Genomic DNA, 26355 nt, shown 5'->3' with positions numbered 1-26355 from the left:
TTCATCACTCCTTCGTTCCTGGCTCTGCCGCCGCACTAAAAAAGCAGTTAAATGCACATCAAGAGTGGAGGAGCCATTTCCATGCCTGCTCGCCCCTTGTAGTTCTCATTAGCGCGGCAGCCGCCCCCCCGCCCGCTCCCAGGGGCTTTCGCAGTTTAAAGGAGCCTCTTTATGATCATTACCGGAGTCCGACTGTGCGGGCGCCATTTGCAGCTGAGGAGGCTCCTCATTTGTAACTGTGAAAAACTATCAATTTCAGCGCGCCTGATGCAGCGGCTCCATCATTGGCCCCATCAGCTCCCTGCTGGAAGCGAATTAATCAGACTGTTACTGCTGATGGGGCAGCGCGGGCGAGGGGAGCGGAAGGGCGCAGCGCTGAGCGGGATGTGCCGCAGCCCCGGCCTCGGACAGGGGCGGCCGGCGGGAGCGCGGGCTGCGCACGGCTGATGCTTGTCCCGGGCGGGGCAGGGTCCCCCGGGCGGGGCAGGGTCCCCCCGGGCCGGGCAGGGTCCCCCCGGGCCGGGCAGGGTCCCCCGGGCGGCACCAGGCCCGGCCCGCGGGAGCTCCGTGCCCGGCGTGCTCGGCAGCAGCAGCTCCGGTGCGCTCATGCAGCGCCGCGTGGGGCACTGCCTTGGCACAGATCCGTTCTGTGCCATGAGCCCTCTGCAGAGCAGCTCCTTGCCCCAGTTCCCTCCTGCCGCAGGAGCTGTCGGGGCGGGTCTCATCCTTCCTCCCAGCAGCCCCTCTGCAGAGCTGGGGGCTGGTGTGGCCGTGCTGGGTGTTGCTCTGCCCTGCCCTTCCTTGGGTGGCACAAGACAGCAAGCCCTCTGTCCTTCTGCCCCCTGTCCTTCTGCTCTCCATCCCTCTGTCCCCTGTCCTTCTGCCCCAATCCCTCTGTCCCCTGTCCTTCTGCTCTCCATCCCCCTGTCCTTCTGTTCCTGCCCATGGAGGAGCTGTCTGTGCTCACAGCACCTGGACCAATCTGCCTCTTCTGTGCACAGTAACTGAAGACTCAAATGAGAGCTGATCTGCATGGTCTGTTGTGGCAGGAAAAAGAAAAATGTTTTTAAACTAAAAGTGGGTGAGTTTAGACTAGATATAAGGAAGAGATGTTTTATTGAGAGGGTGGTGAAGCAGCAGGGTGCCCAGAGCACCTGTGGCTGCTCCTGGATCCCTGGCAGTGCCCAAGGCCAGGTTGGACAGGGCTTGGAGCAGCCTGGGACAGTGGGAGGTGTCCCTGCCATGGTGGGACTGGGTGAGCTTTGGCCCCTTCCCACCCAAACCATTCTGTGATTCTGTGCTGCTGCTCCTGCCAGTGACCTGGAGGGATGAGGTGTCATCCCAGTGCTCACTGTTGTCCTGCTTGTGGCTGCTCATCCCCTCTCAGGTGCCCCTGCCCTGTGCTGGACCCCAAACCCTGTCAGAGCTACACAGACTGGGCACGGGGCCAGCTGCTCTGGAGGGCCCACAGCACAGCACGGGGGTCCCAGGCATTCCTCATCCCTGCTCTGTGTCCCCACAGCCACAGTGACAGAGGTGGGCTCTCAGTGTCCTGAGGGAGGGTGCATTTGTTGGGGGCAGTGCTTCCCACGTGGCTGAGCTGAGCAGCACAACCAGCCCTCCCTCCATGGAGGAGCTGAGCTGGGGGAGGCTGCCCTGCACCACAGCTGAACCCCAGCTCTGCCAGGGCCAGGCTCTCTGCATGGCAGGGCAGGTGAGGAGTTTTCCTGTGCTCAGAGCTGGTTTTGGGCACATAGCAAGGCTGTAGGCTGCCATCCCAGCTCCTGGGGACAGGCTGTCTGCTCTGGTTGTGCCCTGGAGAGTACGTGGAGGAGTGGGATGGGGCCAGACAGTCATATGAACATGCTCCAGCACATTCTGTACCTGTCCCTTGTGCAGGAGCTCTGCAGCCCACCTGTGGGGTCCCAGGGCCCCCCCTAAGGCTGACTGCTTTGGAGAAGGGCCCAGGAAGTCCCAGGTGTGCCTGTGAAAGGTTCCCTTGGTGAGCTGGGGCTCTGGCAGTCCTTGGGTGGGTCAGAGGGGTTCAGTTGTCCTCCTGGGGAAGGAGAGAGTGAGCAATGTCTGATCTAGCAGAGGGAGTGTGTTCCATGTGCTGCCCCCAGCCCACTGCCACCCTGTCCCCATCCCACGGGGGCCCTGCAAGTCCCCAGCTCTGTGTTGGCTGCTGGGCAATAAGAGCAGGGACGTGGGTGATGATCCCTCAGGAGCTGCCAGGCTCACAGCAGGCCACAGGAGGGGGAGTGCAGAAATGTGCAACCCCTGTCACGGAGCCTGGAGTGGGGCAGGGTGCCAGAGGTGTGGGATTTGGCCCAGGGAGCATCCTGGTGAGCAGGTGGGCAGCAGAGGGAGGATGGAGGCACCACGTGTAGCATGGTAGCACCACGAGAAAGTTCAGGTCTCCTGTGACATATGGCTGGGAGGTGAAGGTGCTTCACACCTGCTCTAAGCACAGTCCTGTAGCAGGATCAGTAATTTATATTTAGAAAACTGGAGTCTGATTTTATTAGATTTATCTCTCTTAATTGTCAAGGGTGAGCTATTTCCCCATGGATAAATAGCAGCAGAAACACCCTACTGGTGTGTGTCAGTGAGGAGAAACCAGAGCTGGGAGAGCGCCAAGGCTGCAGCCTCTCTCAGCTGTGTGAGGGGGACACCAGCTGCACCTCGATCCCTGCCTGGGGCAGCTCCTGCCTCTGACCCTCTGTGCCTCTCTCCACCCCACTTTTGGTGTTTGTCGAGACCAACCAAGCCCCAAAAACCATTCTGACCAAACCAGGATGAGCCAAGGGAGCAGAGGATGGGCTGGGGTGGGAGAAAGGCTTGGCAGGTCCCTGCCATCCCACTGCTGGAGCTGCTGCCCTTGTGCAATGCTGTGGTTCCTTTTTAACTCCAGGTGCCACAGAACGTGGAAATGGGAAGTCAGACTTGCTGGGGAACACTGGGCTGTGGCAGAGGGGACAGCAAGCTGCCCGGGGCAGGGGTCCTGGGCATGGAGCTGCCATCTGTGCCCTGGGGTGGGTGGACACTGGAGAGGCAGGAGTGGATTTAGGAGAGGGTTAACAGTGCAGCGAGGACTCCTGCGCCTCGTTGCCTTCCCCGGAGTCTGCATTTTTATGCTGATTGGAAGCCTGCGCTGTGTGTGCTGCTGAAATTGAATGTCAGGCTTTTGATTTTGTTGCTGGTCTCTAATGAAATTTGACATTTAATGGTGAGTGCAGCGGCAGCGTGTGTGTGTGTGATCGGAGCTTGATTAGCGCACTCTAATTGACAGTAATTAGGCAGCTCCCTGATTGTTTCTAATTCTGCTATTAATTGTGAGGAACAGTATGATTGAGGATAAATTTGGTGCGTTGCTGCTGGGGATGCAGCTTCTTCAGCTCCGTATCGGAAGCCTATTGAGCCCATCATGCTCAGGTTCCTGAGTGTGGCAGCCCCAGTCACTCGTCTGGCAGAGCAGTGCTGGGAGGGCAGGGCTTCTGCAGAGGCTCTGGGGCCTGGGTCTGCCTGGAGAGCCACATCACCTTCTGGGTTGTCCCTTCCCAAAACGCTTCCCAGCCCTGTGAGGGCACTGCCTGTGAGGGCACTGCTTCCCCAGGAGCACACCTTTGGGACCTCGGGCTGCTGCAGAGCTGCTGCTGCACGTGTCCGCTGCACAGGTGCCAGTGCTGCCCCTGTGGGATTGTTCTGCATGGATCCCAGTGCAGACTGGTCCAGCCTGGCTGCCCAGGGAGCTGCCAGCCCTCATCTGCAGTGGGTGTGGGAGCGGCCCTGTCTCATGGGGTCGTGTGGGTCGAGCCAGCCAAGTACTGGGGCTGGCTCCAGAGCGCTTTGGTGTCTCTGGGAAGAGGAGTGTCACTGTCCCATGTGCATGACTTGCCTTATTTTTGTCCCCAGCTAACGGTACTGCTGACTCCCTCAGCTCCAGCCCCAACATTTCCAGCGCCGCCAGCCCAAAGCTGGAGCCGCCTCCGTCACCACATGCCAACAGGAAAAAGCATCGCAGGAAAAAGAGCACAGGGACAACTCGGCTTGATGGCCCCAGCACGGCAGCAGAAGGTAGGAAGGGTCTGCCTGGGGGCAGCTCTGCTGCTCAGAGGGTCCTGGGTGCTCTCCGGGGCCTGGGGCTTGGAGTGCTTCTCATGAGGGGCTCAGTGGTGACCTGGGGCTCAGAGCACTCCCTGTCCCAGCAGCTTGGGCTGAGGCAGGAAAGGGCTACCAGCCTCTCTGATCTGCCTTTCCCTCCATTTCCCACGTGCCCTGCACAACCACCATCATGCCTGACGTGTGCTCAGTCAGTCACTGGTAATTAAAATTTCTAACTGTAGCAGCAGACCTGAGAGTACACCATATGGTTAAGGTGTGCTCTCAGACACTTTCCACCACAAGCACCTAATTCCATTGACTTGTAAATTGGTCAGACTTTCATAATTTAGAAGACCTGTTCTGGGCACCTGCCTCAAGCCAAGAGTCTTTTGGAAAAGCTGGTCTGCTTCAGGGGACCAGCTGAAGGCATGTGCATTGCTTTCCCAATGTTCAGAAAACTGATGGGTTTTGTGTTGAGAAATTCTGGTGCCTGTGGTTGCTGAAGAGGGACCTAACGCTTGACAGGGAGGCTGCAAGGCATGGGGAAGCATTCTGCTGGGAAAAGACCCCAGATTTGTCCCGGTAGAGATGAACCTGGCAGCCATGTTCTCCAAAGCCTGCATCTGTGGTAGCTGCTGGAAAAGTGAGATTTGACTTTATTCTTGGTCATCCTGTCCCACAGCACTCAGTAAGCTTCTGTAGTGAACCAAAGATATAATTCACAGGGAAGGAAGTTCCAGTACAAGTGTTTGAAGCTAACAGCTGTTGCAAAACAATCCAGGAAATATTAGTCTGTACCTGAAGGTGCTGCAGCTGTCCTGGCACCTTGCTCCAAATCACCTGTCTGCCTGCAGTCCAGCAGCCCAGGTGTCCCATAGCAGAGCAGCTCAAGTTCTTGTTCTTGGAATCATTGTTTGATGATGTGCAGAGTTGGGCAGCCCTGTTGGGTTTTTTCGCTGTTGTAGTTGTCTGCATCTGAAATGCACAAGTCTCAGACAGGCTTCCCCTCTGTGGTGGTTGACTGAGGAGCCTTTAGCATCGTTTGAGTCTGTCAGACTGGTGTGCCATGGATAGCAAGAAGCGTTGCCTGTATTTGCACTTTGTTCTTAGCTCTGCATGCGTGTTGCCTCCTCAGACCCACTGTTGCCCTGCCCAAATTGATTTGCAGTTCTCAGCCCAGTGCTTGGCAAAAGGAGAGAATCATTCCTTGTATGAATAGTGGGGCAGGGAAGGAGGGGATGGTTTTGCACCCCCACATGTGAGACTGAGAAAGCGTGTGCTGCAGTAGTGTGTCCTGCCCTGTAAATAAAATGCTGAGAGTTGTAAAGGAGGCCCAGAGCTGACCTTGGTGTCATGATTGAGTCTGTGATGTGGACATGAGGGCTCTCAGCTGACCACAGCAAAGGCCAGGAAGCACAGGACTGATGTGTCAGTGCTTGCAGAGGAGCTCTGGCCCTGCAGCCACTCAGCTGATAGTGTGGGAGGTGCAGAGGCTGGGACCTGACCTTACACAGAACGGGATGCCATTTCCTAGTGGAAAAGGGAATTGAATGTGGGAACACTTTTATGAAGCAGTAACATGCACTAACCACTGCTTGAAGTCTTAAAATTTGATTAGTTCCTTTTGAACAAACACATGCATGCTTGGCAGAATTCCCAGCCCTCTGCTCCCAGATGCACAGGCTGGAGGGCTGTCACCCTTCTTGTGTGCCCAGGACGGGAGTCCTTGAGCAATCCCAGGTTTTCCATCATCTCACAGGCATATATCTTCAGACACATGGTCAGTCTTTCTGTCCTTCCTGGTTTGACAGCATCCCTGGAAGGTGGAGTGATGGGGGTGGAGACATGGGGTGAGCACGAGTGCAGAGAGCATTTTTCTTGTTTCCTGCACTGGTCCTTGGCTGTGGTGGTGAGCTGGGCAGAGGTCTGTCTTACCTGAAGTGTTACCCAGGCCCTGTCTCAGGTTGATATAGTTAATTTAAAGCCCTATCAGGTGTTTTAGCAATGTAACTTTTTCCTACAGTGTGCATTCCTCGGCATTTTTCCACACAGAACTTCATTTACCAGTGTAAGTTACCAAAATTCATCTGTCACTGCACAGACCTTGCACACTGTGCATCCTCGTGCTGCCAGAACCTCTGGCACCAGTACTGGGAGCAGGAGGAGCCCCCAGTCTGTGGTCTGCAGTGCTGCTGGTGCCAGAGTGCTGGCAGCAGGCAGCGGAGCTGCTCTGGGGCTGAGGGGGCACCTGTAAGGCACAGGCACACAGGCAACCCTTCCTCCACATCTCCAGTGCGAGCCCAGGCTGTCCAGGCCCCTGTGTCCTTCTCCAGAGGGTGAGCAGGTGCAGCACCTGCCAGCTCGGTGCTGCTGGGGCAGAGCTGGCAGAACCTGCTGCTCCCAGACCTGTGCTAGGGCACAGTGCTGCTGCGGGCTGCTGCAGGGTGGGTGTCTGGCTTTTGGTCAGCTATTGACAAACTGAGCTCGCATTTCTTTTTTAAAAGAATCCAGTATATTGGAAAATTGATCCAATTGCAAAATTGGAGCTCCAGAGGCTGGGTCAGTTCTGTCGTGCTCCCAGCTTGCCCTGCATCAACAGGACCTGCTGCTGTGGGCAGCGTCCATGCCAGCAGAGCCATGCTCTGAGTCCACGGGAGCAGCCACTGTTGCTGCATTTAGAGCTTCCCACCTTGGTTCTAGCCAGTGCCAGCAGCAATGAGCTGTGTGCCCCATTTTGGCATGAGGGGGACATCCTCAAGAGAGGACCATGTGTATCCTTGTGCTCAGTATGAATTAGGGAGCTGGGTCACACAGCCTTTCCATCCCCTGCCTGCCACGTGCCTGCTGCACAGCTCCTGCCCTGGTACCTTTGTGAGTGACTTGGTTGGTCTCTCTCCTGCTCTGAGCTGCGGGACTGTTCCAAGAATGATGCAGCTCTGGACACTGTGGTAGCTCATCAGCAAGACCAGCAGGCCAGAGCAAAGGCAGAGGAGCGAGTGACTCTGGGACTGGTGCTCAGGTGCCACCCATGACGGGTCACTGTCCTGCATGCCAAGCAGAGACTGGCAACAAGCACGAGGAGGTGCTGAGCCTCCACCTGAGGTCCCATCCCAATGTCTGAATGGTCCAGCTGTGAACCCTGGGCTGAGCATTGCCCCACACCATCAGCATGGCCAGTGGTTTGTGTCGTGGACTGGTGTCCATAAGTATGACTGATACCCCCTTGAATCTTTTATCTGCTTTGAACAGTTATGGCAGTTTTTTCAGAGCAGGGTAATTTGAGTTTTTGCTTCTGCATAGTCAGCATGGTGAAAGTGTGAAATTGCTGTGCCAGGAGCGGGCCCTGTGGCAGAGCTGCCATCCCGTGTGGCTGAGCTGCTGTCCCCTCGTGGTGCTCATCCCTCTGTGGAGGGTTCACTGTCCTGGCAGGAGCGTGGGGACAGCCCAGTGAGGAGCCATGCTTTCTGTTAGCTCACATCAGTGTGGCTGTACTGGTGTGGGGAGTACTGTGGAGGGACACCCCCCAAAACTCCCCACCCTCCAGGAGCTGCATGGGGCCAGGCAGGGTGTCAGGCTCAGCCTCTGTCACAGCATCCCTGCGGGCAGGAGCAGCCCTGGGGCTATGTAGGGAGCAGGTTTGGACTGTGCTCAGGCTGCCTGCACCTGCCCCCACCCGCCCCACGCTGGGGAGCCAGGCATGAGCAGCTCAGGTTAGCATCCTGGGAAAGTTGGTGAGGTCTGGGGATAAATTGCCATCAGTTTATCTCATTTAGGAGGTAATCAGAGCCAGGGACGTGCAGAGCAATTGAATCTTAGTTGTTCTGAAGTATCATAAATCAAACGAGCTGTTGCTTTTTTACATGGGCTCATGTTAAAGAGAGCTCTGTGTCAGGCTGCCAGGGAGCATCCGCAAACTATGGCAGGCGTGGGATTGGGCTGCCGGAGATGTCACCAAGCTGGGGAGTGCAGCTCAGGCTGTCAGGGAGCACCCACAGGCTGGCAAACGTGTGTCAGGCTGTCAGGGGACAAAGATGCTCATCCCCCTGGTGTAGGTGCACTGTCATCCTGCAAGGACCATCAGGAAAGTCTGCTCTTATCAGAGCCCAGCAAAGCTCTGTGGCCAGGAGGGCCCTGTCGTGCCGTGGAGCAGCCCACAGCCCCCTGCAGCCACACTCCCCTTGGCCTGGACCCTCGGCCCCTGTTGGTGCTCCCAGGAGGGCCAAAGAGCCAGCAGACACAGCTGAGGGCGGCAGCACCTTTGCGACGCTCCCTGCTCCAGTCTCCCCATGGCTGCCAGAGCTCCGGGGATAATGAACTTCTCATGTGCTTAAAGAGTGATGCAGGGTGCATGGCGAGAAGCTGACAGCCCCTTAATGTGCTTCTCAGTGGCGGCCAAACGACGCGGTTTTGTCTTTGTTTTTTAGTTTTAAAACCCACAGGAAATTGATGGCCAGTAAAGAGTTGTGTTGGGGCGATGTGCGTGATTAATGCCAACTGTCAGGGGCTGTCGAGGCCGATCGTGGCAAGGCAGGAGTGTGAGGCTGAGCCGTGCTCACGAGATTGCTGGGGATTCCAGCTGCTATCGCTCAGCTCCCGCCTGCCCCACACAGCTTGTGTCACCCGCGTGCTTCCTTCCACCAAGCCTCTTAATTCAGTGCTAACAAGTCACTCCAGCTCATTACGGACCTTGGAGCTCCCTGCTCAGTCCTGGCGGGAGGGAGGCAGCCTGTGCTGGGCATTCTGTGGTTCAGCTGGTCCCCTGTCTCCATCAGGTCCCACCCCTTCAGTCTGTGGTTCCTGGGGACCTTACACAGCTCCGTCTTACCCCTCTGAGAGACCGTCATGTGCACACTCCTGACCCTGCCACAAGCCTCTGCTCACACCATGAAGCCCGTGCTGTCTGTGCCCTCCCTCCTGTGACCTGCCTCCCTGACACCTGCACACAGCCCCCAGCCCTTCTGCCACCCCCAGGCCTCACCTGCTGTGCGCACACTGCATCCCACATTGCATCCTCCCTGCCATGTACACAGAAATGACGCTGTTGGACCCTTACATGACCCCCTGCACCCCCCTGTGCACCTGTGGTGTCCCCTGGGAGCACCTGCTCCTCCTGACACACTGTCCTTCCCCACACATGTTTGGGACCCCACCGTATGCCCCCTGGTACAGCTCAGTGTGCTCCTCCACGCTCCAGTCCCCACTGCTGCCACCCCCCAGCCCCACGCCATCCCTGGGGGTGCCTGCCAGCTCAGCCTGGGGCACTCTGGGCCCTGGGGGCGCCGGGACAGCAGCACTGGGGGGTCTGCACAGCGCTGCTCCTGCTGCGCTCTCCTGGCGCCCGTCCCCGCGGAGGGCCTGTCCCTGTCGCACTAATACAGGTTGGGAATATTGGGTTTAATGATCTGCAAAATGAGGAGGTAGCGAGCTGACATTTACGAATGGTGCTGCATCCTTCTCTTCCCAGACGCCTGCTAATTTGTTGATATCCCAAACACCTCATAATGATATGGTACAGTCGCAGCTTGCAAACAAGCACCCGAGGCCAGGGGCTGCTGGCTGCCCTGCTCCAGGACCCTTCTCACAGGCTTGGCAGCCAGAGAGCAGAGCTGCGGGCCAGGGTCTCCCTGCATGTCTCACAGGACCTGCCCTGGTTCCTGCCATGTGCCCCACATGCTAGAGGCATCCCAGCACCCCCTCCCTGCGTGACTACCCACTCTCCAGGATCTCTGGAGGCACTTCTACTATGCCAGCACAAAGCAGGAGAAGGGATGGGAGTGGGAGAAGGAGGGCATGCAGGGAGAGGGAGACGCTGGATGTGACTGGGAGATGGCAAAGAACAGAGGTGACAGAGGAAACTTCCACTTCAGGAGTGGGGCTCAGTGCCAGCTCTGCTTCCTGTGTTGCTGATGTTGAGTGGAATCCTGTTCCTCTCTGCTGGACCTGCCGGGATGCAGGGAAGGTGTCCTGCACTGTCCTGCTCCCACCTGCTCAGGAAGGAGCCAGCTGGGAAGTCTGGCAGGGAAGGCTCTCTGCCCAGTGTGCTGGGATGGAGATGCTCCTGCCATCCCTTGTGCTGAACTCCCCCTTCCCACGAGGAAGAAAGTGCTGCCCTGGGCCTTTGGGCTGGCGTGGGGGAGCTCTGTCCAGTGCCCTGTACAGAGAGGGAGTTGCTGTGCCATGTCCAAGTGCTGAGAGCACAGTCCTGCTGCACTTGGTGGGAACCAGAGGGACATTTGCTCCGTCCTCTGTCTCACAGAGCTGCTTCGTATCCTGGTGCTTTCTGGGACAGGGGAGCAGCCCCCCTTATTGCTACCTGTGCTCTGAGAGTGCTGCCCCAACCTGTGTGGGGGCATCTCAGGTAGGGGTGAGGCATGGGGCCAGCCTGTCCCATGCTGCCTGCGTGCACCCCACGGGGAAGCAGGGTGTCCATGGGAGTGGAGGTGGAAGTACTGCTCCCGTGGCACCACGTCAGGGTCCCTACAGGAGGCTCTCTGGGCTGGGCACCAGTGCAGGGTGTACCAGAGCCCTTTGCTGAGCAGGGCCAAGCTCTGCCCCAGCCCTGTATTGAAGCTGAGGCGTTTTTAGCTCCCCCGTACCCCTTGTGCTCAGAGCTGTACATCCCCCCACTCAGAGCTTAGAGAGGGGGCTTGGCATGAGCTGTGAAGGCAGCACTTTGTGTCACTGCTGCTCCCCTTCCTTTTCCTCTCTGGCATCCCACAGGTGTCAGTGGGACACGCTGTTCCACTGGGCACCCTCTCCCCAGGGCTGCCTTCAGCAGCAGGTGCAGGCTCCCTTGCATCTTGGTGGGCACTTTATACCGTCCTGCTGTCCCTCTGGTCTCACACAGGATGTCTCCATTCCTCATTCTTGGCAGCCCCGCGGTGCTTCCCCCCAGGGCTTGGGTGTTGGCAGAGGGAGGGTGACTGCCCTGGGCTGCTCCTGTCCCTGCAGGCCCTGCCCATGGTCTTGGCTGCCGCTGGGCTCTGGGTGCCACAGGGCCCTGCTGTCCCGGCCATGCCCTCCCTAATCCTGCTCCTGCTCAGAGCCCTGGTTCCTGGGCAGTGTTGGAAGGGGGGTCGTGGGGTTAACACCCATTAGCAGAGCCGGCTCACACCACTCTGCTCAGCAACTCTTCACGGAGCTCAGTCTTTAAAACATCATCAAAAAATCATCAAGAGAGAGAGGCAGCGCATTCATTTCCACTGCCCACTAATTCTAATGGATCTGGTGTAATGGGCTCCCACAGCATACCGGGGCAGCCGCAGGGCTGGGGGCTCTGCCATCGTGGGGCGGGGGCTCTGCCATCACGGGGCTGGGGGCCCTGCCATTGTGGGGCTGGGGGCTCTGCCATTGTGGGGCTGGGGGCTCTGCCATTGCAGGGCTGGGGGCTCTGCCATTGTGGGGCTGGGGGCTCTGCCATCGCAGGGCTGGGGGCCCTGCCATCGCAGGGCTGGGGGCTCTGCCATCGTGGGGCGGGGGCTCTGCCATCGCAGGGCTGGGGGCCCTGCCATCGTGGGGCTGGGGGCTCTGCCATCGTGGGGCTGGGGGCTCTGCCATCATGGGGCTGGGGGCTCTGCCATTGCAGGGCTGGAGGCCCTGCCATCGTGGGGCTGGGGGCTCTGCCATCGTGGGGCTGGGGGCTCTGCCATCGCAGGGCTGGGGGCTCTGCCATCACGGGGCTGGGGGCTCTGCCATTGCAGGGCTGGGGGCTCTGCCATCGCAGGGCTGGGGGCTCTGCCATCGTGGGGCTGGGGGCTCTGCCATTGCAGGGCTGGGGGCTCTGCCATCGCAGGGCTGGGGGCTCTGCCATCGTGGGGCGGGGGCTCTGCCATCACGGGGCTGGGGGCTCTGCCATCGCAGGGCTGGGGGCTCTGCCATGGTGGGGCTGGGGGCTCTGCCATCATGGGGCTGGGGGCTCTGCCATCGCAGGGCTGGAGGCTCTGCCATGGCAAGGCTGAGGGCTCTGCCATCTGCCCCTGGGCAGCCACTCACTCGGAGGCAGCTGGGAAGGGCTCCCTGCTCCTGCAAGAGTGGCTTCCTCTGAGGCCTGAGCCCTGTCAGGCAGGAGCTGGCAAGCTCTGGGACTTCTCTGGCCTCCAGGAAAGAGCTTGTGCCCATGTGTGGGGCACGAGAGGGAGTTCTGCCAGTTCTGCTTCAGCAGAGGTAGTCTAAACCCTTCTGCTTATGTCATCTGCTTGGTGCCTCCCTCTCATCCAGCCAGAAATGGCCCTGCCACATTGGAAACCTGTACCTCTCCCCAGAAGAAGCTGAGAATACCAGTGCTTTCCCTAAAACAACTGATTCAACTTGTATGGGTGCCCTGAGGAGCTCGGGAACTGGTCCTAGACCATCCCAGAAGGTTGGTCTGCACAGTGTTCGAAGCTGCTGCAAGTCCTTGATTCCCTTCCCAGCTCTGCTGGTCCTCCCGTGTGAATCCTGCAGGGTGTGACCCTGCAGTGCCACACTCTTCTGTCGTAGTCATGCTGTGCTGAGGCCTCCACAGAGATCAGCCCATGGTGCTGTCCTGCACTGTGAGGTGGGGAATTGGCCACAGCACAGCAGAAAAGCTGTGGTCCTTTGTTAGCTCTTCCCGGGCTCCGAGAGCAACGGGGCCTTTGTTTGGCGTGAAGCTGGAATCCAGGAGGCACAAAGCAGGAGGGGAACGGAGGTCCTGCGTCTTGCAGAGCTGGCGCCAGGGCTTTGGTTGGACTGGGACTGCTCCCAGGGCTGGGACTGGGCAGCCCCAGGGCTCTGGAATGTCCCTCAGCTGTGACAGTAGGAAAGTCCATCCGAGTCAGGCTGGTGCCCCAGAAATCTCTCACCCAGAAGGAGGGAAGTTCCTGCCCTGCTATGAATGTCCTGAGCAGAGTGGTGGGAGCCACATGGAGCCCCCTGCCCCAGCGTGGTGCCTCAAGGAGCAGCAGTGACCCCCACACCAGAGCCCTGGGCAGGCAGGGCTGATGCTTGCTTCCCTGGAAGTGTACAGGTGCAGGAAGGCTGGGTCTGGGATTCCTGCCTGCCTGCCTGCTTGGTGGGGAGGTGCTGGGCAAACAGGAAACAGGAGCAAGGAGCATGGAGCCATGTGAGCCCTCAGCAGGAACCTTCCTTGTGTCCTGCTGACCATGATGTCCTCGTCCTGCTGAGCAGGAGTGGCTCAGCAGCAGGGAGGAGGACTCTAAGTGCACCCAGTGCTTCCCAGTCCAGGCAGCTGGCTTGGGCTCAGCAGCACAGCAGCAGCAGCAGCAGCCACAGGTGGCTCAGACCAAGGCAGGACGAGGTTTGAGAACAGGGCCTGTTATGATGTGATGTGTCAGGGTTCCCCAGGAGCCCTGTCTGCAGATGCTCCCTGCAGCACCTGGGCAGCCTCTGCCCAGGGAGCTGCTGCTCATTCCTGCCTGGCTGGTAGTGCTCAGCAGCCACCAGCCCTGTGGCTATGGGGGGATGGTCCTGGCTCCCCTGCAGTCTGGGGGCTCCCTGCCCGTGCTGGGCTCTGGCAGCACTCACAGGGGCTGGTGCCAGCAAGCAAAAGACGCAATGCTTGTTAGCCTGGCTGTTGCCTGGTTATTTCCTCTCCTAGTATTCACAGGCTGGCAGCTGTATATTTTCCAAGAATGTTGTTCTTGAGCTGGGACTTGATGTCTGTGGGGTCTCTCCTGCAGCTGAGAGCTGGAGGAAAGTGTTGGACAAGTGGGATGTCCCAGTTCCACCTGTGCATCACAGAGGGGAGAGTCCAGCAGCGTGGCTAACTACCCCCTCCCTGCAGTCTGTCGTCCTCCTGAGGGCTCAGTCTCTCGTTCCAGCAGGACACACGCAGTTGCAGACATCTTTCCCCAGAGGAGGAGTCCCAGGCTGATTTAGGGTGAAATGAGTAAAAGGGCCTTGCCTTCCTATCTGGGAAGGACAAGCCCTCATGCTGGAGTCATTCCATCCTCCCCAGGCTCGGATGGTGTGGAGACCCAGCCTGTGGGTCTCTCCTGCCCCAGTTCACAAGCACTGGTGGTCTCCAGGCCTGGTGCTTGTTGGTGCAGGTGCTGACCACGAGCCTGGAGGAATGGCTGTGCACTCCCATCATGCCCAACAGACCTGGCTCTCCTAAGGAGGCTTCCCAGGGCTGCACCGTGTTCTGGGGAGGTTGGTGGACACAGCCTGGCTCAGATGGGCCCAGGAGGCCCCGCAGTAGCTGAGGGTGGCCATGCCCTTGGTGGGACACAGCCAGGGGCCTCTGCAGCCATTCACTGTGGGCTGTGCAGCTCCTCAGTGCCTGCCTTCCTGCTGCTCCCCTCTGCAGTGAGAGCCTTCTGTGCTGCAGAGAAGCCAGGGAGACCCCCCTGAAACCCTTCCAGACTCCCCTGCTCACCTCCCCACGTCATGCCCGGTGTGCACAGGCCCTGCCAGGCTTGAGGCCAGCGCAGCTCTGCCGCGATGTGGGCCAGAGGCCCCTCGGCCTCCGCGCTGTCTCTGGAGCTGAGCAGTTGACTCCCTGCTTTTAATAGAGAGCTGGGAAGGCACATTATGGAGATGAGGGTGTTATTTGCATAACGCTAATTAGGTAATTACAAATCATTTTGCTATGAGCTGAAGCGTGTGCTGTGACATAACGTTTATTAGTCATTCCATTCAGGCCCCGCTTAGTTAAGTCATTTACTGCACTAACTACTGAAGTTGGCAATAAAAGGTAAATGCTGGTGCTGGGTGTGAGGCTGACACGACACCCCATGAACTGTGCCCGTGGGGGGCCGTGTGAGGCAGAGCCAGGCTGGCAGGTGTTAGCAGGGCAGAACACCTCGTAAGCCTTGGTGAGGAGCTGCCTCTGAGCCTGCTGCACAGGCTCCTCTTCCGTGTGCAGGGCCCGTCCAGGGTGGGCACGGAGCCCTGGCACTGGGGCTGTCTGCAGGCACCGGCCCCGTGGAGGAGCTGATTCCACTGCTCCAGAGCCTGGCAGCTTTCTCTGAGGGTGGGACACAGGGCAGGGAGAGCTCCACAGGCCAGTGGAGCTGTGAGGGGCAGAGGGAGGGAGGAGGCAGGACTGGCACAGAGCTCTCATTCTTCTCTGCAGGAGGAGAGAAGCCTGCTGGGCTCTGCTGCTGCCTCAACCCTGCCATGTGCGGATGGCAGGATCTGTCCCATGGCAGACCCCCTCCTTTCCAGTCCCACGTTAGGCAAACCTTTCTCTTCCAGAACCAGATGAGCCATTTGAGTTCATTATCGTGTCACTGACGGGCCAGACGTGGCTCTTTGAAGCCTCAACGTCAGAGGAGCGGGAGCTCTGGGTGCAGGCCATTGAGAGCCAGATCCTGGCCAGCCTGCAGGGCTGTGAGAGCAGCAAAAACAAGGTAAGAGGTCTTGGCCAGCTTCTGTTCTATCTTCTCCAGCATCTGGTTTGCCACATTCCTCCATGTCCCACGATTGCCTGTCTGTCCAAGCTGAATCCTGTGGGATCCCTCTCCTTCCAGTGGGAGTTCAGTCCTGTCCCTGGGACTGTGCAGTTCCCTTGGGTTTCTTGTCACCTCTTCCCCGTCTGGGTCTGGCCCCACAGAGTATTCTGCATCCCATGCGGCTGGATCCTGCATGGTTCATTCCCTCCCTGGACATTTCTGCCCTTTCTCCCCACTTTGGCCCACTGTCCCCTGCTCCTCTGGCTCTCCAGCCCCTGTTGTCAGAGCCCCCATGCTGGCCAGCCTGCTGGAGCTTGGTGTGGCATGGCAGGAGGGGTGCAGGGTGCGGGTAGGGGGGCTGGCCTGCAGTGAAGGGCCTTGTGGGGTTCTTTGCAGGCTCGGCTGGGCAGCCAGGGCGACGCGCAGGCCATGCAGGCCGTCCGCACCGCGCGCGGGAACAGCTTCTGCGTGGACTGCGACGCACCCAGTAAGAGATGGCACCCTGGGCGGGGGGCTCACCCGGGAGGGGAGGGGAGGGGAGGGAGCTCCAGCCACCCAGGCACCCCCTCTCTGAGCCCAGAGAGACCTGCTTGGTGTGTCTGTCCTGCCCTGTCCTGCAGTGGAGCTGCTCCTCGGGGTGGGGTACAGCCCCCACTGCCACCCTGTGACCCCTCCCGGGCCAGCCTGAGGGCCTGGCCTCTTCAGGGACACCGAGCTGGGCAGGTGCCTGCAGATACGAGTCTGAGCCGCAGGAGACGGGCTGGTGAGGCTGGGCAGGTTGTTAACTCTCCCCCGCTGATCCTGCTGCCCTCAGATCCGGACTGGGCCAGCCTGAACCTGGGTGCTCTCATGTGCATCGAGTGCTCCGGGATCCACCGCAACCTGGGCACCCACCTGTCCCGTGTGCGCTCCCTGGACCTGGATGACTGGCCGAGCGAGCTTCTTATGGTCATGACGGCCATCGGCAACGCCCTCGCAAACGCTGTCTGGGAGGGAATGGTGGAGGGCTACCCCAAGCCCACTCCTGAGAGCAGTCGGTAAGGGAGGTGGTGAACCCCAGAGATGCTTCTTGGGAACCACACAGGAGAACTGGGTGGCACTGCAGGGGTTGGGAGCAGCCATTGGGGCAGGCAGGATTCCTCAGGATGTCCCAGTGTGGGGCTCCTGCCTGCCCGTGAGGCACTGGCCACCCTCTCCTGCCTCCCTGGCGGGGCACTTGGGCTCCACGGCAGCCGCAGCCGTGCCGTGGCTCCGAGAGCTGAGGCTGGCTGCGAAGCCGAAGGGGTTAAGAGAGATGGCTTGGCGGCGTGGTGCGGGTCCCCAGGGCCTGTCCCTTTCAGCCCTTGTCTGTGCCGATCGCCGCCGCTCTCCTGTCACTCAGGCCGACAAGAGCCCATTCTGCGCTTATCAGCGCCGGGGCGCGGGTCAGGCCCGCCGGCAGCGCGCATGCGCGCCGCGCCATTGATGGCCGCCCGCCAGCCGCAGATGGAGAGAATGGCAGCAGATAGCGGGGCACGGCGCGCATCGATCCGCCGCCCCGGCGGGACGGACGCGGACACAGCCTTTGTCTGCACCAGGCGGGACGGCGGCAGCGATAAGGTGCCTCCCGTGGCACTGGGCTGGTGTGTGCAGCGCTGGCCTTTTCCTGCCGCTGGCCATGGCCCGCGCACAGGCCTGGGGCAGGGACGGTCCCCGAGCTGCCCCACGCGGGCCCACAGCACCGGGGGTGAGGGGCTGCAGCCGGAGCTGCACACGGACAGCTGCGGGGGCTGGCTGCAGGACACTGCTGCTGCCGTGCAGGCATGGCTGTAAGCACACTGTGTCCGTAGGGAGCTGAAGGAGGGGCACGGAGTGGAGCAGGGTTTGGGAAGGTGTCCAGAGTGGGATGACAGAGCCTCGGTGGCAGCTGTGGGCACAGGGGCACGGCAGGGGCTGTGCAGAACATACCTGGGTGTGACAGATGTTCACTGCTCACACGAGTATGTTCATGTGGCAGTGCTGATACTTGTGTCCTTTTGTGCCTGGGGCCCAGGCAAATTGTCTCAACTGTGACTGTGACAATGTCCTGTCTGGCAGAGAGGAGAAGGAGCGCTGGATCCGAGCTAAGTATGAGCAGAAGCTCTTTCTGGCCCCACTACCCCAGTCTGACATCCCATTGGGGCAGCAGCTGCTGCGGGCCGTGGTGGAGGATGACCTGCGGCTCGTGGTGACACTCCTGGCCCATGGCACCAAGGAGGAAGTGAACGAGACCTACGGAGACGGAGACGGGCGCACAGCGCTGCATCTCTCCTGCGCAATGGCCAATGTGGTCTTCACACAGTTGCTTATCTGGGTAAGACAGAACCCACACCTCCACCGCAGTGCTTCTGGTGCTATCCCGGTGCTTCCCCACCTCCCTGCTACCTTTATCCATCCTGCTTCCATGGCTTCCCTCACATGTGCACTTCACTGACCTGCCCACTGTCTTGGTCCCCTGTCCATGCCCACCCTCCCACTCTCTGCCCCTTGCCGTTGCCGTGCCCCTGGGCACACAGTTCCCAGGTAGCACTGACCAGCTGCTTGTCTCCCATGCAGTACGGAGTGGATGTGAAGAGCCGGGACGCTCGGGGCCTGACCCCGCTGGCCTACGCCCGGCGCGCGGGCAGCCAGGAGTGCATCGACATCCTGCTGCAGCACGGCTGCCCCAGCGACAGCGCCGCCACGCTGACCCCCAGCCTGCCGCGCCGCAACGCCAACGCCAACAACAACGCCGCGCCCGTGGAGCTCAGCGCCGGCCCTGGCACAGGCTAGCCCGGCACTGCCCTCTGCTCACCATGCCCGTGGAGCTCAGCACCGGCCCCGGCACGGGCTAGCCTGGCACTGCCCTCTGCTCACCATGCCCATGGAGCTCAGCCCTGGCACAGGCTAGCCTGGCACAGCCCTCTGCTCACCGTGCCCGTGGAGCTTAACACCAGCTCCCACCTGGGCTAGCCCGGCACTGCCCTCTGCTCACCATGTCCATGGAGCTCAGTGCCAGCCCCAGCACAGGCTAGCCCGGCACGACCCTCTGCTCACCACACCTGTGGAGTTCAGCCCCGGCACAGGCTAGCCCAGCATGGCCCTCTGCTCACTGTGCCCATGGAGCTCAGCACTGGCCCTGGCATGGGCTAGCCTGGCACGGCCCTCTGCTCACTGCACCCGTGCAGCTCAGCCCCAGCACGGGCTAGCCCGGCACTGCCCTCTGCTCACTGCACCCGTGCAGCTCAGCCCTGGCACGGGCTAGCCCAGCACAGCCCTCTGCTCACCGAACCCGTGCAGCTCAGCGCCAGCCCTGGCACAGCCTCTGCCCATGCACAGCTGCCCTCCAGCCCTGGCGCAGAGCAGGGCTGCAGGAGTGGCTCTGAGAGCCCCACGGTGCCTGCCCCCAGCAGAGCCCTGCTCCAGCCAGGAGGAGGCTGGGAGCCAGCTGGAAGCCAGGTCCTGCTCCTCTGCGCTGGTTCCAGCCGCCTCTGGCCGTGCTGCGGTGCAGAGCCTGTGCTGGCAGCTTGTGAGGGCTCCTGCACAGTCACTGGGGTGTCTCCAGTGCCCCCCGCTCTCATGACCGGTACGTGGATGGGGAGGCAGTGTCTCCTGCTCCCGCCACACATCTGTAGATAAAGCAGGGGCTGGGGGCAGCTCAGCTGTGTGGCCTCCCCTGCACAGCAGCACCAGGGAGGCTGATGGCTGCGCCTGCTCCCTCAGGGAGGTCAATGTGGTCACTTCCCTCCTGCTCTCCCTCCGTGTTGGCCTTGCCACACCCCCAGTGCAGTGCTGAGGTGGGGGGCAGCAGGAGGTGCGTGTTTCTGCATTGCACCCCCAAGCTCCTCTGCTTCTGGCCAGTGCGGGAGGGCTGCACGCACCCAGACTGCTCCCTGTGTGCTGATGGAAGGGTAGCACCTCCCCAGCACTGCCCCTGGACAAAGGCCTCCCCAGCCTCCCTGCTGACCTAGAGGGGAAAGAAGATGGTCACCTCGGGATCCCCAGCTCTGTCTGTCTGTCTGTAGAGTCACTGTCCTTCCAGGTTAAAACTCCAAGCTCCAAGCCATACACAGTGTCTCCATCAGAGCCTCCCGCTGGCTCCCGCTGCTGCCCAGGTGGGGCTGGTCTCCAGCTGAGCAAGAGGAGAGGAGAGGAGCATCTCTCTTTGCATTGGGGTCAAGCCTCTAGCTGAATGCTGGAACCTCAAGGCTTTGGACACTGCTATGGAATGTCTCTGTCACTTGTGTATAAAATGTACATTGGAAATATTTATATGGACACTCTGTATATACGGTTTCTTTTCCATAAGTTGCCCTGTGTGTGTTACCTGCAGCCAAGGAGATAAAGGCCAATAAAGCAACCCACCTCCTGCCAGGCCAGTGTCTCAGTGTGCTGCCTTTGGGGCCTCCATGCAGCCCTGGTTTGCAGCTGGCTCTGGTGACTCTCCAGCCCACACTGACCAACGTTCAGCCTCTTCTCCTCGGGCTCAAGCTCTGATAACAGCAGTCCTGTGCCAGAGCAGGCTCCTGGGACACGGCAGAGTGCTGAGGTTGGAGGGGGGATGTGCCAGCCTGGGGCACTGAGGGACAATGCCAGAACATGGCCCCAGAGGAATGCCCAGCTCTGGGGGATGGGAGATGGGCACCCCAGAGGGCTGTGCTGGAGAGGGGACATGCAGGGCAGGGGGCTGGGCCATCTGGTCCCTGTGCACAGGACAGCAACGTGGAGCTGGGCTGGGGAAGGCAGGGAGTGATGGGCTGCCACAGCGAGCCGGGAGTGCAGGCTGCAGGATCATGGAGTCCCAAAGACAGGCTGACCCCGAGCAGTGAGGAGAGCCGTGTGTCTGCCCTGCCTTCGCCTGCCTCTCATGGCTGTGGGCAGAGCAGGGCCCCAGTACTGGCAGTTCCGGGCTGGCTGCACCCAGGCCACGCCACAAACAGCACTCAGGGGCTCCGGGTGTGCCTGGAGTGTCTGTGCTGTGCTGGGTCCACGCTCTGCTGCACTGGGAACGGGCACAGCCCTTGGGCCCCAAGCCTGTGGGGCAGTGCTGCAAGGCAGGGAGGTGCCGGGACACCCCAGCTGCCACAGGTACCCTCGGATGTCCCTGCCACAGCCCTGCCGCTCCTCCCGGGCCGCTCCCGTGGCACAGGGCTGCCTTGCTGGGGGCTCCCCTCCACTCCTTGATGTGTTCTGGCTGTGCGTGCCCATGCTGACATGGTCCTCATCCTGGTCCTGGTCCCGGTCCTGGTCCCAGTTCCAGTCCGGCCCCTGCGCCCATGTCACCCCTCATTGCCATCCCCTCGTGGTGCCCATGGGTGCCCCCACACCGGCCCTGGCCCCAGCCCAGTGCTGGGTTTGGTTAATTTCCTGGCGACTGCATTAACGGGAATGGAAGCCGAGGGACGGCAGCTCCTCTGGGGCCCATTAATCATCCCCCTCAGACAAGCTGCCTTGATTACAAGTGGCAAGAAATTCATTAGGGCTGCGGCTCTGACAACTTTTATCTGCGCGGCTGGATCTGACTCATTAGGCAGCCAAATTAAAGCCATGATGGGCCCTGATGAAATTCACTGCTTGTTTATCTTGTGCGATCTGATACATCTGCCCATACATCATCTCCCGCGCGGGATCCCGCCCTACCCAGCCCTGGCGCCTCCCTTCCCATCCCAGCCCTGCCCCAGGCCCCTAGGTGCCAGCCCGGACCCAGCTCTGACCCCAGGAGCCCCCGGGTGCCAGCCCGGACCCAGCTCTGACCCCAGGAGCCCCCGGGTGCCAGCCCGGACCCAGCTCTGACCCCAGGAGCCCCCGGGTGCCAGCCCGGACCCAGCTCTGACCCCAGGGGCCCCCTCGCCCGCCCCCACACTCTGCTGTGGCACTGGGGCTGGAGCTGGGGCTGTGACCCATGGCCATGCCAGCAGGAGCCATGCGGGGACAGCTCTGGAACCAAAATCATGCAGCACCCTGAACTGGAAGGGACCCACAGAGATCATCAACGTCCAAGGCCTGGAACCACACAGCCCCAGCAGCCCCCATGGCCCATGCAGTGCTCAGGGCACCCGGAGCCCTGGCCAGGTTCAGCTGGCAGTGGCACTGCTGGGCACACAGCACACAGCCCCGTGGGGACAGGCCTTGTGCCCTGCTGCTTAGACTGCAAACAGGTGCTGGGCCTTCTGGTGATGCCCTTTTGCTGGCACCTGGGGCAGGGAATGCCACCAGGTGTCTGCGGGCTCTGACACTGTCCCGAGGAGCCAAGAGTGGGCCAGACCCAGCCCAGCATTACTCCAGTGGTGGGGCACATCTGGGTGCCAAGGTGACCAATGTGGCTTCAGGTGGCCCTGGGCCAGGACAGGCTGCATGAGGCAGGAGCTCCATGTCCGTGTTCAGGGGAAGAGGTGTGTGTCCATGTTTAGGGACGTTTAGAAGCTGTGTCTGTGCTCAGGGGCAGGAGCTGTGTCTGTGCTCAGGGGCACTGTGACTGTATTTTGGGGCAGGAGTCAGGGTTCAGGCTGATGCCAGGGAAGGCACGGGCCAGCCCTCTGCTCTGCTGTACACCGGAGGACTGTGCCAGGGCAGCAGCAGTGGGGTGTCTCTGAGTTAGGCGGCCCAGCAGCAGCAGTGGCCACAGCAGCCCCACGAGGACCCTGCCCCCGGGAGGACTCCAGCCCCAGCAGCGCTCCCACCGTGGAGCTGAGGCTGGAGCCGGGGCAGGGAGGTGGGTGCCACAGGACAGGAGCCATGGCTGCAGCCCCGTCCCAGGAGTAAATCCAGGGTGTGCAGCCCCTGGCTGGAAACCAGCTGTCCCACGGGTTTGCAGCACTTCCCAGAGAGCCTGGGCACAGCCAGGAAAAACCCCACAGGGCACAACTTACAATCAGAGCCCCACAGGACTTCCTGCGGCCCCAGCTGAGCAGGCACAGCTTCCTGGGGATCTGTAGGTGGGCACAGGTGGGCATGGGGCAGCACTGTCCACCCTGAGGCTGCTGGGCTGGTGCTGAGCACATGCAGAGGTGGTCAGGGCAGAGATCCTGCCTTCATGTGTCCCGCCAGCCTTGGCTCTGGGGAAAAGGCACAGGTGTGACAGTGTCCCAGCCCCCTCAGGCTGTGCTCACTCAGGTGCAGCAGCCCACACTCCACTACCACACCTGACCTGTGCCCATCCATGGGAGTCAGCCCTGCAGGTGGGTGCAGACTTCCACAGCACAGGGAGTCACAAAGCCCTGAGGCGAGTTCCAGCCTGGCTGATGGGGACCCTGGACAAGCTGGCACAGGCTGCAGAGGAGTTGGGGAGGGTCACAACCTTTCCCAGGTGCCAGCCATTGGGACATTGTTTCTCTCTTGCCCGCTGTTTCTCTCCTGCACCTTGAGCTAGTCCTGGAGCCGCTGGCTAATGATAGTACCAGCACCATATTGTGTTGTGGGTCATCACATCTTATACAAGCCCCCTGTCAGGGAATGCTGAGGACCAGCTTTGTTGTGCTGAGTGAATAAACACTCTATGGGATGCAATACCTGCTCCTTTCCCAGTTCTTTAAGAACCACCATACAGGTAAACAAGTGGACAGGTTTGGGTAGGGAGAATTCCCTTGTAAATGCTGCAAATGCCTTCCTTAGGGCAACAAAAGCCTTGTTTTATGAATGCATATATAGATATATATATATTTATATGTGTGTGTGTGTATAAGCATATTTATATAAACAAATGCATGTCCATGTATAAGCACACTCTATGTATTTATCTCTGTGTGTGTCTGCACCTGTATCTACCTTTTACTCTGTGTGCACACACACATGCGTGTGTGTACCCGTGCACAGACATGGGTACCAGTGCTTGTGTGGAGATTCCTTCCCCAGCAGCTCCCACTCCAGGACACAGCGTAACAGCCAGAAGCTGGTGGATGGGAAATTCCAAATAGATACAAGTGAAAAAACAAACTAGGGAGGTGGTTGGGCACTGGTACAGGGCCCGAAGAGGAGGGGCTGCCCCCCTTGGAGATACGGGAAGAGATGGGCAAATTCTCCAGCATCTGGAATGGGACAAGCTTCGAGCAGGTGTTGGAGCAGAGACCTCCCAAGGCCCCAGCCAGCCTCATGGCTCAGCTGCCCTGGATCTGTTTTTACTGCCCAGTTTCTCATCGTGGCCAGTTTCTCATTTCTCATCATTTCTCCTTCTCCCACCAGCCCCAGTCTGACCCAGCACCCGGAGCTCCAGCTCATGGGGGCCCCCACAGCTCTCCCATCTCAGGAGGGGCCACAGCTGCTTCGGGCAGCGTGGGCAGTGTGTGCACTGTGCTCAGTGTGCAGGGTGAGCAGTGCTGTGCAGTGCTCAGTGTGCAGGGTGGGCAGTGCCTTCACTGCACAATATGGGCAGTGCCCTGCACTGCGCTCACTGTGCCGTGCTTTGCTCTCCGTGTGCAGGAGGCACCGGAGCCATCACAGTGCTCAGGGCTCACAGGGAGCTCTGCTCTGCTCTGCTCAGTGCCAGGAACACTCTGCTGCTCTGCAGCTCTCTCCAGCAGCGCTGGTAACAGCATGAGTCTATCACCTCCAGCAGCTCTACACAGAGCTGCACCTCTGCAGCATTTGTGGGGATTTCAGCGTGGCTGTTTGTAGGGCTGCAGTGTGTATGGGCTCCAGGATTGGTCTAATATAACAACAACAACAACAGCAACAACAAAACCTTCCATGCAGCTAAAAACTGTAGGTGTTGGACCCACCTCAGCAGCAGCCCATGGATGAGCATGCAGTGGAGTGGGATGCTCTGCACACGGATTTTGGGTGGGCAGTGGCCTCCATGGTGGGGGACATGGGTTAAAGACACAATAAACCAGTACTGCCACTGGGGCAGGACATATCAAGCCAGTGTCAGCTAGAAATGCCTGGTGGAAATAAGGGAGTTCTTGGACCTTAAAATAAAATTTTACTCCTTTAGATGTCACTGGCCCAAGCCTAGAGCTGTGGACACTTTCTGGAGTGTTGTGGTTAGCATGCACTGCTGTGCTGTGATCGGCTGCAGTGGCACAGACCCCTCATGTGGACACATTTGTAGTGGCAGAGCCCCGTGTGCAGCTGCAGAATGGCTTTACCTTGCCCCTGCCCTCCCACACAGAGGTGAGTACCAGTCCCTGTGCCAGAGCCATGGCTGCAAACAGCTGTGTCCCCTGTGCAGGCACGGAGCACAGCTGAGGTCAGTCCCTGTCTCAGAGCAGCCCCCAGCCAGGATGGAGCAGGGGTGCAGCTGCAGGCAGCTCCAGCCCAGCCTGATGGAGAGGGAGCTGGCAGTTCTGAGAGCAGGGTGCTGGGGGCTGCTGCCAAAGGACATTTACTCCCCTCATCCAGAGGGAATGCCAGCAGGTGCTGCTACCTGGACAGGGCAAATCCATGCTGGCGGTGCTGTGAGCAGCACCAGGCCAGGCATTTCCTGAGGAAACTTCCTTGTTTCCAGGTCAGTGGTGCAGGGACAGAGGCTCGTGTCCTGTAGTGGAAGCCAGCTGTGCTGAGAAACCAAATCCTGAAAGGATCCCACAGAACCCTCTTACTGCCTGCAGCAAATATTTCTATGGAAAGAGCCACCCACCAAGGACACGTGGAAGCACAGCTTTGTCCAAATGATTGCTCTGATCTGAGCTGTGCCTGTCTTTTGGCCACACGAGCCAACTGGAGCCAAGAGCCAAGGGGGAGGGACAACCACCCAGGGCCCCAGAGCTCCAGGGCACCGCAGGAGGACTCAGCTCTGCAGGCTGAGCATGGACCCCACGCTCCAGGTGAACAGAATGCACCTGCCACAGAGGGAAGGGACATGCAGAGGGAGCACTGCTCCCCAGGCAGCACAGAGATGGCCCAGCCCTTGCTGTGGCAGCAGGGGAAGGTGCAGTCAGCTCTGGCTGCCAGGGAGAGTTCCTGCTCTCCCAAGCTGTGTCTCCCAGGGGAGGGAACAGCAGCTGGCTGGACTGTTTGTGACCCAAACTCCCTATCAAACCTGTGAGCAATTGGTGCCCCAGCCAAAGCTTGGAGAGAGCCCTCCCCCTCTCCAGGAACCTCTGGTGACACTGCAATGGGTGTTGCTACCACAGCACAGGCACGGGAGCTGCCCTGCCCCATGGACTCACCGGTGTTTGTCACACCAGAGCAGAGTTTTCCCAGGCTGGACACCCAGGGAGCCCCGCGGCCCTTGTGCTCTGGACTGGGCGTGCAGCTGTGGCCTGTGCAAAGCTGGGTCCTCATGGGCTTCTGGGGCTGGGCTCAGTATCCGAGCTGTCTGACTGCGGAGGCAGCATCTCCTGCAACAGCTCTCAGGAGCAGAGAATGGCTGGCCTGGATGTGCGAGCCGCTTTTGTTGTTGCCCCTGTCCCAGGGCATCAGCGCAGGGAGCCGGGCCGGGGCAGGGGCCGCAGCCGTGCTGGGAGCCGGCAGCAGAACACACACATCCACGCATTCCCCCAGCCCGGGATGAGCTGCGGAGGCACTCCCGAACCAGCCCCGGCCCTGGCCCCGGCTCCGCCGGCGGGAGGGCCGGCCTGGGGACGCTCCGGGGCGCCTCCCGGCCCGCCCCATCCTCTTCTCCCTCCCGTATCTCTGCACCGGCACAGCAGCGGCTGCAATGAGCCCGCACGGCCCCGGCTCCGCGGGCCCCGGTACCGGCACCGCCCGAGGGCGGGTGAGCCCCGGAGCCTCCCCTTCTCCCCGTCCCCCTGCCGCCCCGACCTCCGCGGCCGCCTCTCGGCGCCGCCGCCCCCCGTGCCCCTGCCCGTGCCCCTGTCCTGTCCCTGTCCCTGTCCTTGTTCCCATCCCTCTCCCGTGCCCGTTCTTCTCCTCTGCCCGCGCCGGGCCGGGGCCGCGGGACCCCCGTTCCTGCAGCGGAAGAGGAAGAACGTGGTCTTGC

The 26355-nt window shown here is 60.3% G+C and overlaps 1 protein-coding gene across 1 annotated transcript in view; it reads left to right on the top strand.

Annotated features, from left to right (window-relative positions):
• The window catches only part of AGAP3 (ArfGAP with GTPase domain, ankyrin repeat and PH domain 3), a 110816-nt gene extending 90966 nt beyond the window's left edge, over window positions 1-19850 (top strand). The window contains exons 13-18 of the mRNA XM_066549677.1: window positions 3916-4077; window positions 15283-15437; window positions 15876-15966; window positions 16294-16516; window positions 17556-17811; window positions 18054-19850. Of these exons, the coding sequence (XP_066405774.1) occupies window positions 3916-4077; window positions 15283-15437; window positions 15876-15966; window positions 16294-16516; window positions 17556-17811; window positions 18054-18269 (1103 nt within the window). The 3' untranslated portion in view covers window positions 18270-19850. The remainder of the gene's footprint in view (window positions 1-3915; window positions 4078-15282; window positions 15438-15875; window positions 15967-16293; window positions 16517-17555; window positions 17812-18053) is intronic.
• The last annotated feature ends 6505 nt before the right edge of the window (window positions 19851-26355 follow it).

This window comes from Molothrus aeneus, chromosome 1, assembly GCF_037042795.1.
Source record: "Molothrus aeneus isolate 106 chromosome 1, BPBGC_Maene_1.0, whole genome shotgun sequence".
Lineage (NCBI taxonomy): Eukaryota > Metazoa > Chordata > Aves > Passeriformes > Icteridae > Molothrus > Molothrus aeneus.
This window is presented reverse-complemented; position numbering and strand designations above follow the sequence as displayed.